The 15,954-nt window shown below is 31.2% G+C and overlaps 1 protein-coding gene across 1 annotated transcript; it reads left to right on the forward strand.

The window, feature by feature from the left end:
* The first annotated feature begins 9,966 nt into the window (after nucleotides 1-9,966).
* On the forward strand, nucleotides 9,967-15,612 carry LOC105831843 (methyltransferase-like protein 7A). The gene is made up of 3 exons (XM_012672276.3): nucleotides 9,967-10,531; nucleotides 14,385-14,644; nucleotides 15,306-15,612. Exons 1-3 carry the CDS (start codon nucleotides 10,255-10,257, stop codon nucleotides 15,564-15,566), a joined length of 798 nt encoding a protein of 265 aa, XP_012527730.1. The 5' UTR covers nucleotides 9,967-10,254; the 3' UTR covers nucleotides 15,567-15,612.
* Nucleotides 15,613-15,954: the final 342 nt, after the last annotated feature.

Here is a 15,954-nt window from a genome sequence, read left to right on the forward strand (position 1 = left end):
TCTTGTTCAGTAACAACACAAGATGAAAGGAGAAACATACCAAAAATAAAAAATTATTTGGAATACATTGTAGCAATTAAGTTATAATACATGAAGAATTATCGAACTATTATTTGCATATGGTTGTACCTTCTATTTTTGCTATCTATAGGGCATAGACGGTAACCATACATTATAATAAAAAATATTAATAAAATTTAATGTTCCTTTCATTCTTTGCTTTTTATTTATTAATATAAATGTTAAACTTTATTTTATATTTAAGTATTATTAAACAAAGAAAAAACATTACCTTGAATTGACTGATAAATTTTGGTTATATAAAATATATGCATACGTTATCGCGCCTGACATAATATTTCATTGCTATTTGCGCTAAATGCACTCATTTGATCGGTCTCCAACTACTCCTAGCTCCCAGCTGGGAGAAAACAAACGCAGCGTTGGAAATTCTCAATATTACCAACTTAACTTTTTCTCCCAGCACCAGCGAAAGCTATTTTCGAACGCACCCATTACATCGAGTAAAATTTTCCTCGGAAAGGACATTTTGGAATGTAGCCCTAGTTTACACCGAGCACTTGGTACGCGTATCAAGTAGTGAATTTAAGCTGATCAGCCAATGATTAAACACATTCACTAGTTATTTACTATTTAATATGCGTACCAAGTGCTCGGTGTAAACTAGGTCATAGGCCTAGTTTACATCGTGCATTTGATACGCGTATCAAATAGTAAATAACTAGTGAATGTGTTTAATCATTGGCTGATCAGCTTAAATTCACTACTTGATACGCGTATCAAATGCACGATGTAAACTAGGCCATAGTCAAATCTTATTTCAAAATCGTCTCAAGCAATGTTTTAAGATGCTAATACGGCTCTGTGATTGGTTGATGGCATCTTAAGACAGTACTTAAGATAATCTTAAATATAAGACCCGACTATGAATACCGGCCAAAATGACATAAGCTGCATAAGCATAGCATAAGACCGTTGAACCAATCAGTTCCCAGCATAAAGTTGCCATATTGATATACATAAGTTGCTTATTGGCCTAGAGCTCTTATGCTATACTCTAGTTTACACCAAGCACTTGGTACGCGTATCAAATAGTAAATAACTAGTGAATGTGTTTAATCATTGGCTGATCAGCTTAAATTCACTACTTGATACGCGTACCAAGTGCTCGGTGTAAACTAGAGCTATGCTTATGCAGCTTATGTCATTTTGTGTGTGATAGCCATAAGGGTCTCCGCACAGACTTCTACATAATACAAAATGCATAATGCATAAGAGAATTAACCAATCAAAGGTCTTTATTTATATCCTAAGGAGGAAAATAGACGATTCTGATTGATTAATTCTCTTATGCGTCATGCACTATGCGTTATGCAAAAATCTGTGCGGGAGTCGTAAAGGTTCTCACACATGAATTGACATAACCGTAACAGTAAGGTTGCGACCAATCACGTACTTGAATTAGCTAGAGATACTATAACAGAGATTCGCCAATGCGTTAACGATTTCTGATTGGCTCCCATCGCTTGGGGTATAACCGGAAGTATGAGAGAGAAAGATAGATATAACTGACAGAGAAAGCCTAGCCGACCTAACCTGTCACCTGTCAAAAGAAAACAGAGTGTCTACGTGTCTACCAAATAGAATATAAAATCAGAGAGAAACCTGAGGTTGCACATATTTTTCTACGAGTCTAAATACAATGCTTAAATTATATTTATAATACATAATGTGTATATAAACATAATATGTATTTATATATAATAATATATTTTCTTAATAATCAATTTATATTACTTAACCTTACATGGGAAAGTTAATAAAATATGCCTAAACTTTTTTTTTAAATATATTGTGTTTAATATTTATTTTGTTCACGATTATTAAATATCAATAACTACAAATAAAAATATATATATATTGTATTCTTGCATTTACAATCAAAATAAACCGCCATCGAAAACGTCATATCCGATATCCGGTTTTACCCCAAAACGGCACATTGGCGTATCTCTAGAATTAGCCGGTTAAGGCCCTCACACATGAAATGACATAACCATAACGTAAGGTTTTGACGCGTCAGATTGGGCGACCATAACCTAACCTACCGTAATCGGCTAATTCAAGTACGTGATTGGTTGAAACCTTACTGTTACGGTTATGTCAATTCATGCGTGAGGCCCTTTACGGCAGGTTATGGTTATGGTCGCCCAATCCGACGCGTCAAAACCTTACGTTATGGTTATGTCAATTCATGTGTGAGGGTCTTAAGGGCTATTAGGGGATTCACACACGAATTGACATGACCATAACATAAGATTTCGACGCGTCGGATTGGACGACCGTAATCGTAATCTGCCGTAACCGGCTGAATCAAGTACGTGATTGGTTGAAATCTTACTGTTACGGTTATGTCAATTCATGTGTGAGGGTCTTTCAGAGGTTTGTTCTTGGTAGCTGCACCGCTATACTGATGCAATAAGTTAGAATGAGAAAAAATATATTTGTCTTATTCTAACTTGTTGCACCAGTTCAATAGTGCAGAAACAAAGAACGGGCCTTAGGACACGTACGTATTAAGATCATCGACATATAGAATGGACTGAGCATTGCGATAGGTTAGCGCGCGCCTGCTTTAGAGTGAGAGGTACTACACCTGAGGCCTATGTTTGTCTCTTTTGCAAGCTTCTGATTTGTTATTTCGTCCCCCTCCATTCACGGAGGAGGACGAAATAACAAATCAGAAGCTTGCAAGAGAGACAAACATAGGCCTCAGGTGTAGTACCTCTCACTCTAAAGCAGGCGCGCGCTTGCCCATCGCAATGCTCAGTCCATTCTATATGTCGATGATTAAGATGCCCCGTATGCGATCTAGCATGAAAAATCGTATCGTGTGTCGAAGGCTTAAGAATCGCTAATCGTAATGTCAAGCAGCTGCCTTCTGATTGGTTAGAACACAATTGTAGACGGCAAACGCGAACGCAAACGCAATCGTTAAACGCTAGTGTGATTCGGGCATTAAGCGGTTTGATTAACATATTAACTGATATTAACATTAAATAGAAAATAAGAAAAGTATAATAAAGATAAAAGTTTTATTAAAAAAAACTTAGTGCTGCTATAGAAAATAAACGTTAATAACAATATTATAAAATTAATAATTGACTTAATAATGAACAATTTATTTTAAATATAACGTGAATAATCCATGTAGATGTAATCTTGAAGTTTACGCAGCACAATCTATCTTTAGGGCCACCGCACAAACTCTTCCATAACGCGTTACGTTACGTTAAGTACTCCATACGAATCTAAGTTGTACTTAAAATTTAACTTAAATCAACGCACAAAGAAATTTTTAACGTAAGAACTTAAGAACTTACGTTAAAAGTTTCTTTGTGCGTTGACGTAAGTTTAATTTTAAGTACGAACTTAGGTTTATGGAGCACTTAACGTAACGTAACGTGTTACGAAAAAGCTTGTGCGGTGGCTCTTAATCGTTACGTCGGTATCCCAGATAGCCACAAATGTATGTATGAGCACAAATTGTTCTCATGTTGCTAATAAAGATGTTAGCATCTTGCTATACATTTACGTCGTCCCTTGTGCTGTTATTTGCTAGCATTCGACACTGATCTTAAATAATGCTAGCATAATGTTTGAAACGTGCAAAGAATTTTATTTCCGACATCAAATGCTAGCAAACAACAGCACAACGGACGACATAAATGCATAGGAAGATACTAATATCTTTATTATACCAAACTGGCTATCTGGGATTTTCGAAATAGTTGAAATAAATACAACATACTATAAAATGAATTGCTAACATTATAAGCAAGCACCAATTTGTGCAATCTTGTTCAGAGTGCTTTGTTATCTAGATATAGATAACTGAATTAAACGTTGTATATCAAATAGAAAAAAAACAATGGTACGTTTCGTATTAACGCATTAATATCGTTGCGTCCACGAGACAGAAACAATGATCAGGCGAGACGCATTTGATCCTATGAGCAATTCTCTCGAATCAACGAACCACCGTAAAAACGGTCAACCTCCTCTCCGCCTTAATGTCGCAAACAAAACGCCTCTCCATAGACTCGTGAAATGCTCTTCAATGGAATTTATGCTCGCACGTATGCGTACCACGAGTACTCGGCTAAACGGACTGAATTTGCTTGACATCACGCTTTTTGTTTATGGTCACTCTTGAGGCGGGCTAGAACAAAGAAGGTTCTTTCAACGTCGATATGTTTTTGTTTTTATCCAACGTTTCTCCTTTCTTTTCCCTCATCTTTTCTTTCTCTCTTTCTCTCTCTCTCTCTCTCTCTTTCTCTCTTTCTCTCTCTAGTGTAGAATTTTCTTCCATTTTGAAATTTTATTTTATTAAAAATCAAATCAATTACTTGGTTTTTTATTCTTTTATTCTTGTTAAAGGATCACCAACGTTGATAAAGATTTAACGACATTTCCTTATTTCTCGGAAATTAGACACTACGGGAATTAAATTAAGTATTGAAAATTAAAGATATTATTTTAATAAAAATAATGCCACTTGGGTAATATGGTTTACGAACTCTCGAAGAACCACTGATGCTTCATCGTTTTCGGAAACTTAACCTAAATCTTAACTAACCTGTCAATTCATGTCATTCGAAGACATCAGATCAGACATCGCGGTCATAACAAGGCCGCGTAAAATCAATCAAATGTGGTGATTATAGTGACAGTAAAGATGAATTTACAACATTAAAAATTCAAAACACTACCCGCGAAAGTGACAGCAAACTTACACCTCTGGAGATTGTCTAAACTGTAAAAGAGACTATTGCAAATTAATTTATTCAAAAATAATATAAAAATAAAGTTTTTTTATTTGGCAAACTCCTCTTTTTCCTGATCCTCCTGCCTTCTTCTTTAAACCCCTTAAATTTGTATCAGACTACTCATGTAGTAAAAAAATTGCAGTTACATTACATCAATGTTGCAACAAGGTTGCAAAATTGCAGCAATATTGCTATAATGTAATTACAATTTTTGTGCTATGTGGATAACGATTGGGATTGAGATTGGATTGAAATCTATAAACCAATCAGAGCAAGTAAATTAAGCAAATGTTTTAAAAACTTTGTTCTGATTCGTCAAATTTCAATCCAATCTCAATCCCAATCGTTAATTTGATACGGGCTTTATTGTCTCCGACACTTTCTATGCACTCGTAACAAAAAAATAGTATGTGCAACTTGTACGAATCGGCTATTGCCCACTCGTGCAGGTAAATGTATTTGTTGCAAATAATCGACTTTCTGTATTTGTTACACAATGTACTTTTTTTACAATACATTAAAGGGATGCTAAACTGCTCGTCAAATTTGATCGAGGTCGATAATGTAGAGTCATGCACATTATTAACAATATTTTGTATGTATTTCTTTTACAGTTTAAAAAATTCTTTTCTAGAATTAAAAAGTTTATGTATTAATATCAACTTATGAATTGAATTTCATACCGAGAATTAAAAAAAATTTTTTAGATTGCTCTTTTCAGACACAAATTTTTTGCCGTGCTACTTTTTTATTAAAATGCCTAGGCTCAATCTGAAAACGTGGTATTGTTCCTTAATGTTTACTCGAATGCGGATTTGGCTTGATTTATACGTACCCAGATAGCACAGGACGTCCTCAGGATTATCCTGAATATGTCCCGGGATGTCCTGGGATCTTGTCAGGATATAATAGTTGTATTATTGTAAATATTTTATGTATAAATTTGACTTCTAAAGTAAGTTTAGAATGTTAAATTCTGTAATAGTATTAATATAAATTGAAATTTTACTCATGTCTTGAGGACATCCTTGGGATGTCCTGAGGATATATGTATTCTAGCTGAAAACGTTATTCTTAAAATATTGTATAAAGAGTTTCATTAGCTACAAAATGTCTGAAGATAAACTTAAATATAATGACTGTATAAATACCAGACATTTTAGATAGCACAGAATGTTCTAAGAATGATATCCTGAAAGTCCTCAGGACATCCTAAGACAGTCCTCAGGACATTCTAAAACAATCCTCAGGACATCCCAAGACAGTCCTTAGGACGTCCTAAGAGAGTCCTCAGGACATCCTACGAAAGTCCTCAGGACATCCCAAAATAGTATTCAGGACATCCTGGACGTATAGTAATTTTTGAAAAAAAACGTAAATTAATATAGCAAGTGAGAAATCTTTGAATATCGTATGTATTTCTAGAATGTATTGCAAAATCAAATGTGTAAAAATGTTGACTTTAAAGTCAGATTGAATGTCTACACTTATTGAAACAATATGGCATATTAACAATACTAAAAAATTATAAAAGATGACATTAAATAATTTTTTAATTTTATTTTATACAAACGGCGCAAAAACAGTTTTTTAATAAGTTATTCCACATGCTATTTCGCGCGCATATGTAAAAATGACTTTAAAAAACTGTAAAACTTTATATTTATTTATAAAAATATAAGTTAACTATATATGTTTCATCCTTCTGACAACATCTATTGTAATGATCTATAACAAATATTCCCAAGCGGTAGTGGAAAGATATTTACTGCTTTTCATTTATTTGAAAATGAGACTGAGTCATTTAGTAACGTGAGTATTTTATACTCAGATAGTGACATTATTATTCTGTGATTTAAAGAAACATGCAAGTGATCACGCTTATTTTAATGATAAAATTATCTCAATATCCCTGGTAAAAATGTAAAATCGGAGCATAAGTCAAATGTAAAGAGAGAGTAATAGAAGCGTTAACAAACATTCTACCCCACCAAACACCAAGTTACATGTAACGTACCTGTTAGTTGTAATTTCCCACTCAACAATGTAATTGTAATATAACACGTGTGTTATATTGCAATTATATTATTGAGTGGGAAATTACAACTAACAAGCACGTTACATGTAACTTTGTGTTTGCTGGGACGAAGCGTAAATTGGAACAATGAAATGTAAAAGAAGCGTTAACACTTCTTTTACATTTCATTGTTCCAATTTACGCTTCGTCCCAGCAAACACAAAGTTACATGTAACGCGTTAACACTTCTTTTACATTTCATTGTTCCAATTTATACTTCGTAGAATGTTTGTTAACGCTTCTATTACTCTCTCTTTACATTTGACTTACGCTCCGATTTTACATTTTCACCAGGGATATAACCTCACTTCTAAACCCAGACAGCACCAGATATCGTACGAATATTATACTCTCATACGTAATATACTGTGATCATACCGAATATACGTAAAACATTCATATAACGTCTCAGTAGAATGTCATTTTGATATATCCTCAAGATAAACTTAGAATATAGCGACTGAACTTCGCAACTCCTACCGAATATACTGAGATTATATCTAATATACTCAAAACATCCGTAAAATATCCTATGATATATCTCATGTATATCTATCACATATTTCCAAAATATCCACGTAATATCGAAAGTGAATCATGTCAACGCTATCTATGATCTGTAACGTTACGCATTTTCGTCTGCCGTGTGATGCAGACACGTGGTGAAGTGTAGGGTGTGAACGTGCGAACACGAACTCACGGACAACGTGGTTTTCTCAGGAATTACGCCCAGATAACTCTGGTATGTACATAAGATATAATATAGTAACGTAAACTATAATAATATATATATATTGTATATATACATATATTATTTAGGTTATAACCTACAATTATCTGAGCATAATTTCCCAAAGCACCCCAGCGTATTCAACAGATATTACGCTTCATTTCTCGCGATAGCTTCCTGATGTGCAAAATGATTAATTCCTCTTCTTATTTCTTCTTGCTAATTCTGTATGTTTAATTCCTTGTTCCTTATTCCTCTCATTATGCATGAGCCCATATAATGTGAACATACTGTAGACATATTGTGAATATACTGAAGATATACTTTAGACATACGTATAACATTCTTAAGATATATTCGGTATATTCTCATAAACTGCCAGCGAAATTCTATGGGATAAGGCAACGCGGACATAGTACGTTATGAGTATATACTCGCCATATCACAGACGTATCTCTAATATTATACGAATATTGCAATATACTTTCGCAATATCCTATTATCGTTCTCATAATCTACATGTGCTGTCTGGGCATAGTTAATTTTTTTAATTTGGCGACCCCCGTAGGAAAAAATTATGCAAAAATTATTGCACAAAAAATTGCATAAATTTCTTTTAAAGACAAAAAACTTCAAAAAACATTACATAAAATTTTGCAAAATATTCTGTAGAAAAATTCTGAAGGCAAAAACTTTGTACAAAAATCTGTAGAAATTTATGCACAAAAATATGCAATTTTTTATGCAGTAATTTTTGCATAATTTTTTCCTCCGGGCTATATTAAATATGCTATTTTTATTTTTTAATTTTTATTTAATATTTGCAAATAACAATTTTAAAAACCTTTATATATTAAAATTCAGTAGAATATGTTTAATAGATAAATTTGTGCAATAAAAGGTTAAACTACTAAAAGGAAAAAGGTCCTTGTTGTGGATCTGTTTGCTAATGATATAAAAAAGAATTTTTAATTATACTTTAAGAGTTACTGATTCATAAAATTTTTATAGATTTTTTATTAAAATATATATATTCAGATAACAAAAGTAAAAGTTTGCATCAATTTTGCAAAATTTTTTTGCAAATTACGTTACGTTCATAAATAAATTATATTATTATTACAAAATAAATTACAATTACGTATCTTTTAACATTACGATTTTATTACTAATATTTTACACAATCTCATAATCTATATATGTTCGTAATTTATAATAACAATATTTTATTACAATATGAATGTGCTTCATACAATTAAGAGAAAATTAAGTACATATTATGTATACAGATTCAAGATATCAAGCTTAAAAGAGAACAATTTTTTTTATTGTAAAGAATCATATAAGAAATTATTAATGTTAATAATTGACCGTGAATAAAATTAACTTACAGTACTGATAAAAAGTATTATATTACTTATGAAAACAGGAAAGTTGTTGCTTTGATGAAGAAAAATGTACGTATATGAAGAAATGTTATTTTAACGCTGTTATTTTATGCTTTTTGATATAAACATTTTAAAGAAAAAACAGAAAACTTAATTTATTTGCATTTCCTGTATTTTTGAAGGTGATGTAATACTTTTGATCTGTACTATACATACTGAGAAGAAAGAAAATTTTAATTCTTATCTTATCGTAGACAGTAGTGGATTTATCGGTTAAAGCTAACAAAAAGTTAAACTCTGGACTTTTGCATGCTAATAGTATTTTGTAATCACACGTAAATGTCAAATGCTTTTATTTCTTTCTATTTTGTTATGTTAGCTTTTAGTTGCACAATAAAAATGTGAATTCAAATTTATTATTGATTTATGATTAAAATCATTAATTATATCATTTTATACATTAACACGACGTATCTATTTTGGGGTAAAATAATGCTTCCTAAAAAATTTCTTTTTCGATGAGTTTTTTAATAACAAATAAACAAATACTCCCCCTCATCTCTCTCTTTCTCTTTCTTTTTCAATAAATATTTTTAAATCAAATTTTTATTTAAAATAAATTTTGGAACATATTAACTATAGGTTCTCAAAAATATAGATCCGTCTCTGAAAATGAGATTCGACAACATATTTATGCCGTTCAGCATTAAGTAAACAGTCAGAATAATAATCTTCTTACGTAAAGAAGTATAAAACGCCTTGTAAAATCCTAATATAAACTAATTAAAAGTTTGAGTGAATATTATAAATATAAAAATTAGATATATAAATCAGAATATAGATCTCATTATATAAAATCGCAAATAAAATCATGCAGCAATAATGTTTTATCTAAACTATATATAATGTATATAAAAATATGCATGTGTGTGTGTTTTTAAAAATAAATTCGGAAAATTATTTCTTTACGTATTTACAAATAAAAAAGGTAATCACGATGTAAGATACGTACTCATTGTTTTTGATCAAAAAGATGAATCAATTGTAAGTGTAAAAAAAAAGAAAAAAAACAAAAGATACTATATTTTTGTGTTACAACACTGATACGCGAAAACGACCTATTATACAATGTCATGTATACTTGAAGGATTCAATTAATATTGAATTGTGCTGATTATTTTGTTAAAAAAATTATTTCGTTGAGTAAAAATGAGCAGTATTGACTTATGGATATGTGACGTCCTTGGAAGTTACGGAATAATCGCATTAATCATTTTATACATCGTGATCTGGACGATTAAGAAATGGCCAATGTTGCAAAAAGATACCTACAGAACTCATCTTGTGGGATTTGAAATGGAATGCGCTGAACTGGCTAATCCATACAAGGAACATCTTTTTAAAGCGCTACAGGATATTGTTTCCAACGACGAAATGTTGCGATCTATGGGTTCTATTCGTATTCTCGAAATTGGTGTTAAAACGGGTGCGAATAAAATTATCACGACATAGAATTAAGATCTTTTTGTTGTCCTCGTTACAGAGAAGGGCGGTTGAACAATTGTTTATCTATTGTATTCAGAGCTTTCTCTTTCTCTCTCTCTCTCTTTCTCTTTTTTTTTCTCTTTTTCTTTCTCTTTCTTTTTTTCATTTTATTTATTTCCTTTCTTTTTATATTAAAAGTATCTTATGCGTTTACTCTAATTTAAGGTGGTTCTTGCAGTGTACTTTGAAGTCACAAAGGCAACTATTGTTATTAGTAAAAAATATGAATGATTTAATATGTAAAAATCAGCATACATTTAAATTAATTATTTCGTAAGGTTTTTCTTCATTGAACCGTCGCTATAAACTGAAAATATCACAACAGCGATATGTCACAAATTTGATTAGAGTTGGAACCATATATTTGGTAAATATGAGCAAACAGCCTCGATGCAAAGATTATTCCGACGAAACAAAGAATGGTAGGATACAAAAATGGTAGGCCATGCCCGTACGGAAAGAAACTATTAAAAACTATTGAAAAATAACTATTCAAAACTATTGAGAGAACTATTTGAAATTTCAAGTAGTAAATTTGGACATTACTATTGGAATCGTCAATAGTTTACTATTGAAATGAATAGTAACTATAGGCATTTACTATTTATTACTAATGGAATCGTTAATAGTTTACTATTGGTGTGAATAGTAACTGTAGGTGTTTACTATTTATTACTATTGGAATCGTCAATAGTTTACTATTAAAGTGAATAGTAACTATAGGCGTACGTCAATAATAATGAATAGTAATGTTTGAATTTACTACTTAAAATTTTGTAGTTCTCTTAATAACTTATTTTTTACTCACAAAACATTTTTTACTCACTTTTATACAAAGAATCTCGTGTATTTTGTGTTAGGTATTTTTGTTACACCCTGTATATTAAATAATAATAATAATATAATATATAATATATTATACATTAATATATTATATTAGAATATGTAAATATTATAAACAAGAAAGCGAAGCCATCTCAAGGGATGGCCATAGTCTTAGTGGGTTCAAATTTAATACAGCTTGATTAGCTCATAGTGAAGATGGTGATGTAAAAATAATTTGTAAATGTTATTGTGCCGCTTTCGAGTTACACAGCGAACAAACAGACAGACACACCAAACAAATTTATTATAATAGATATGTGTAATATGTGCCCCACATAGCACATGATATCATTAGAATATTCTATACTCATACTGTGAACATACGTACCGTATATAATGTACTGAGAATATTCTTATAATATTGTCTATAATATATCATTATTCGTATATTATCAGAACGGATTTGTTATATCTAAATTAGTATATTATTTCTTGTTCATTCTTAGAATTTACTTTTGCAATCTAAATATCTTTTAATGTTTAAAGTTTATTTTTAGTGTCAAAAAATGTAACGTTACCAAAAATGACGAAATAATTTCTTTATTTTGATTACTGTACTGTAAATATATATACCGTACATAATATAGTGAGAATATTGTAATAAGATCTATTTTGTATACATATATATGTATATCATTATTCCGCAGCAGCCGCGAGTAGTTCGCGAGATCGCTGCTAGGCGAGGGCACGGCGCTTCTCCTTCTCGTGAGAAAATTTACACCAAAAGGCTTATAAAAGAAAATCACCCACAGCAACAAGTTATCTCTCGATGTGTATAATGAGCTCAATAGGTTTATCTAACAGCAAAGTGTAGTATCACTTTTGCCACTCGAAGAGAGTCCCTTAGGCCTTGAATAGAGCTTCAGAAAATTGAGAAAATATAAAAATAAAATTTTAACTCTTCATCTTTGGTCTTATGCAGTGGCCAGGAAGGAGCGAAAAACACTATAGCTACTTTCTAGATAGATTATATGTTTAGAGGCTAAGATTCAGAAAGTTACATATACAGATGCTAGACAAAATCTAGAAAAACTATTCAGAATCTAGCTATATGCAAGGCGAAATTTCCACGCGGGTATTGTCATTGTCATCGTCGTTATCACCCGATGCCCAGTTAACATAATATACCGTGCACATTTTATCATTGGTTCTACGTTGATACTAGTGATATTCTTGGTATTTACTGCAAAATATTCTCAGTATATTCTACGAAGCGGAAGAAGGCGGAAATAGGAATGTACTCAGTATGTTCTTAGTACGTATCTCGAATGTTCTCAGAACTTACGCAATGTACTGCTGCAATATTCTTCGAACATTCTTAGCATCTACATGTGCTGTATGGGGCAGTATATATACGTTTTGCAAAATGTACAATTTTTATAATTAAAATTTTTATAATTGTAAAAATACATAAATCGTAATCCAATATTTATTAAATAAATTTCTACCATGAATAAGTAAATCTTATAATTTACAGAGTATATATGCGCGCGCGTGTGTGTGTGTGGCATGTGTCGTGTGTGTCGTGTGTTTGAAATATTTTGAAGCCAAATATAGAATAATATCATGTGTTTGGATTTACAATTATTATCAAATCATTAGTAATATTACTCACAAATAGTTACTATTCATGTAGTTACTCTTCAGTTACTGTTTAGTTAGGTAGTAAATAGTTGTAAGTAGTTGTAAATAGTTATTATTCGGAACTATGCGCCAATAGTCGTAGTTACTATTCAATTGTTGTTCAGTTACGTAGTTACGATTAGTTACTATTTGAAATTATTCACCAATAGTCGTAGTTACTTTTCAATTACTCTTCGGTTACATAGTCACGAATAGTTACTATTCAGAACTATTCACCAACAATTGTAGTTACTATTCAATTACTATTTATGCACGTAGTCACCAATAGTTATTATTCAAGTTACTACAGAAATTGAATAGTAACTATAAAAATTTGAATAGTTCTTAATAGTTCTCAATAGTTCCTTTCCATACGAGATGCGCCTTGTGCGTCAGTTGACATATGCAACGTTGCCAAACAGTCATTCAAAACGTTCGCCATGACTCTCGTGTCGTGTCAAAAGTTGCCGAAAGTTTGTCAAAAAATTTTTTTATATACACTTTATTTATATACGGTACGGTTAATCAGTTTAGTGTCGTGTTAGTATCTTTAAAAATTTTTATTGTATTGATTACAAAGTTCTCGGATAGCACAAAGAATTCAAAAAGAACTCAATTATATGTCATCAATTATGTCATTAATTATGAATTCTTTTTGAATATTTTTTTATAAAAATAATTCTTTTTGCATCTCAAAAAGAATTCATAATTGGTGACATACAATTGAATTCTTTTTGAATCTCTGTGCTATCTGGGTTTTTTATTCGTTCATCTAGTCGAGAAGTATGAACATATTCCATGAATGTACAATCTGATTCATCTTTCCTTATTATCACCATGTAAAATTGGCAAAGTTTTCGGATATACATACATATATCTCCGGAACCAAACGGTAAACAAGTCTGAAATTTTGCAGACATTCTAGAATCGTTAACCTTTTGTTTAATGTCTTTTTTTCTGGGCTATCTATATTTGACCTAAATGCATAAACCACCTTAATAAATAAAAACCGCTTTTTTCTGTAATTTTAAATTGTGAATATTATTTTTCCAATTTCTTCTCAAAACAGACTTTCTTATAAATACTTATCAGTGATGTACAATATATGTATAAGATGACGTTTAATTAACTATTTATTAATCTATCTAAAATCAGACTTTACATATACATATACATGCATACATATACTGTTGTAAAATTTTTTCATTTTTTTTGGCATAAATTAATATTATTATAATATAATAATTAATATGTTATTCAAGAAATTTGATAAAGCATTTTCATAGGCGAAAACATACAGTTTTATCCGGAGGGTACACATCTCATCGGCGTCGATTGGAATGTCAAACTAGGCGAGTATCTAATCAAAGGAAATCGTTCATGGCAATTTTCTCATGTAATTATCGAACGACTAATAATGGGCGATGGAAGCTCCTTGAAGGAAATATTAACGGGATATGTGGATGTAGTTGTGACAACTAGATCACTGTGTTCCGTTAAATCAATACAATCTACTCTTCAAGAAATTCGACGGGTATTAGCTCCGGTAAGATTTCTTTACGCAAACTTTAAATTGTAAGCTTACATCAAAATTTAGACTCGCTCTATATTTAATAGTTGCAATTCTCTCTCTCTCTCTCTCTCTCTCTCTCTCTCTCTCTCTCTCTCTCTCTCTGTGTGTGTGTGTGTGTGTGTGCGTGTTAAATACAATAAACTTTTGATTAAATGTGATTTTTGCCTTCATTACAAAAGAGAAAATGATATTGTAAAAGAAAAATGTGAGTATGTAAAAACACAAGTATACATATATTTTTCTTGTATTATATCATAATGTCAAAATGCATTTTATATCGTGTTTGCGAAATAATTACAGACGGCATGTTAAATTTATATTTTTACAAGTTGTCGTCAAATTTATTGATATTGCTAGATTGACTCGAAACAATAATAATATAAAAAATAATGTAGAATTTTCAAGAATAATATCTTCTTTTCTACTGTATGCAAAATATGAAACAATATATAATATTATTTCATCAAGTCAACATTTGATTAATCTTATCCTTTCATATTTTCATAACATTATGTATAATTCCCTTTTTTATATATTCAATTTAAACCCTGCAAAATATAAATAGTTATACACAGTTATTAAATGTAACATGTATACGCAGATACATTTTTCCTTTTTTGTTGTAAACTTTTAGGGCGGAAAATATATCTTTGTGGAACACGTTCCAGAAAAAGAAGGCACTTTTATACGATGGTTACAAATAGCATTAACACGTTGCGGTATATGGCCTTCCTTATTTGGCAATTGTCGTTTAGATGTTGACTGTGTTGCGGATATAGAAAATGCTGGTTTCAAGAAAGTATCATGGACATTCTTAGCTTTGGAAGGATATGTTTCGCATCCGCTTCATTTGACTCTCTCCAGACAGCACGTGTTCGGTATAGCAACGAGATAGACATGTATTACCGCTGCAATAAACACCAAATTTTCAACATCAACAATCTTTTGTATTAATGCATATACTGTAAAAAATTTTGTGTTAAATTTAATACATTTCACATGTCCCAGTTTATCCACTTAAATTTTTGTTAACAGTATGTGAGTCTTCTCTTTGCCAGTAAATAAATAACCAAGATGATTTCTTTGTTCGACACGACTGGCTAAATTTATTTAAAAAAAACTTCTTATAACAACGACGTTTCGACCATGGTTTTTGGTCCTTATCAAGTAATAAGCATTTTAATACAAATCTACACTTAAGGCATCCAAAACAAGCCCGAAAATGTGTTTTTTGCGTGTCGTGTGAGATATAAAGTCGTACAAATTTATTTGTCAAATTCGTT

This window comes from Monomorium pharaonis, chromosome 3 (genome assembly GCF_013373865.1).
Source record: "Monomorium pharaonis isolate MP-MQ-018 chromosome 3, ASM1337386v2, whole genome shotgun sequence".
Lineage (NCBI taxonomy): Eukaryota > Metazoa > Arthropoda > Insecta > Hymenoptera > Formicidae > Monomorium > Monomorium pharaonis.

Coding starts and splice junctions, on each gene's coding strand:
- LOC105831843 (XM_012672276.3), top strand. CDS start 10,255: ATGAGCAGTATTGACTTATGGATATGTGACGTCCTTGGAAGTTACGGA. Junction 10,532..14,384: donor CGAAATTGGTGTTAAAACGG/GTGCGAATAAAA, acceptor GCATTTTCATAG/GCGAAAACATACAGTTTTAT. Junction 14,645..15,305: donor TTCGACGGGTATTAGCTCCG/GTAAGATTTCTT, acceptor GTAAACTTTTAG/GGCGGAAAATATATCTTTGT.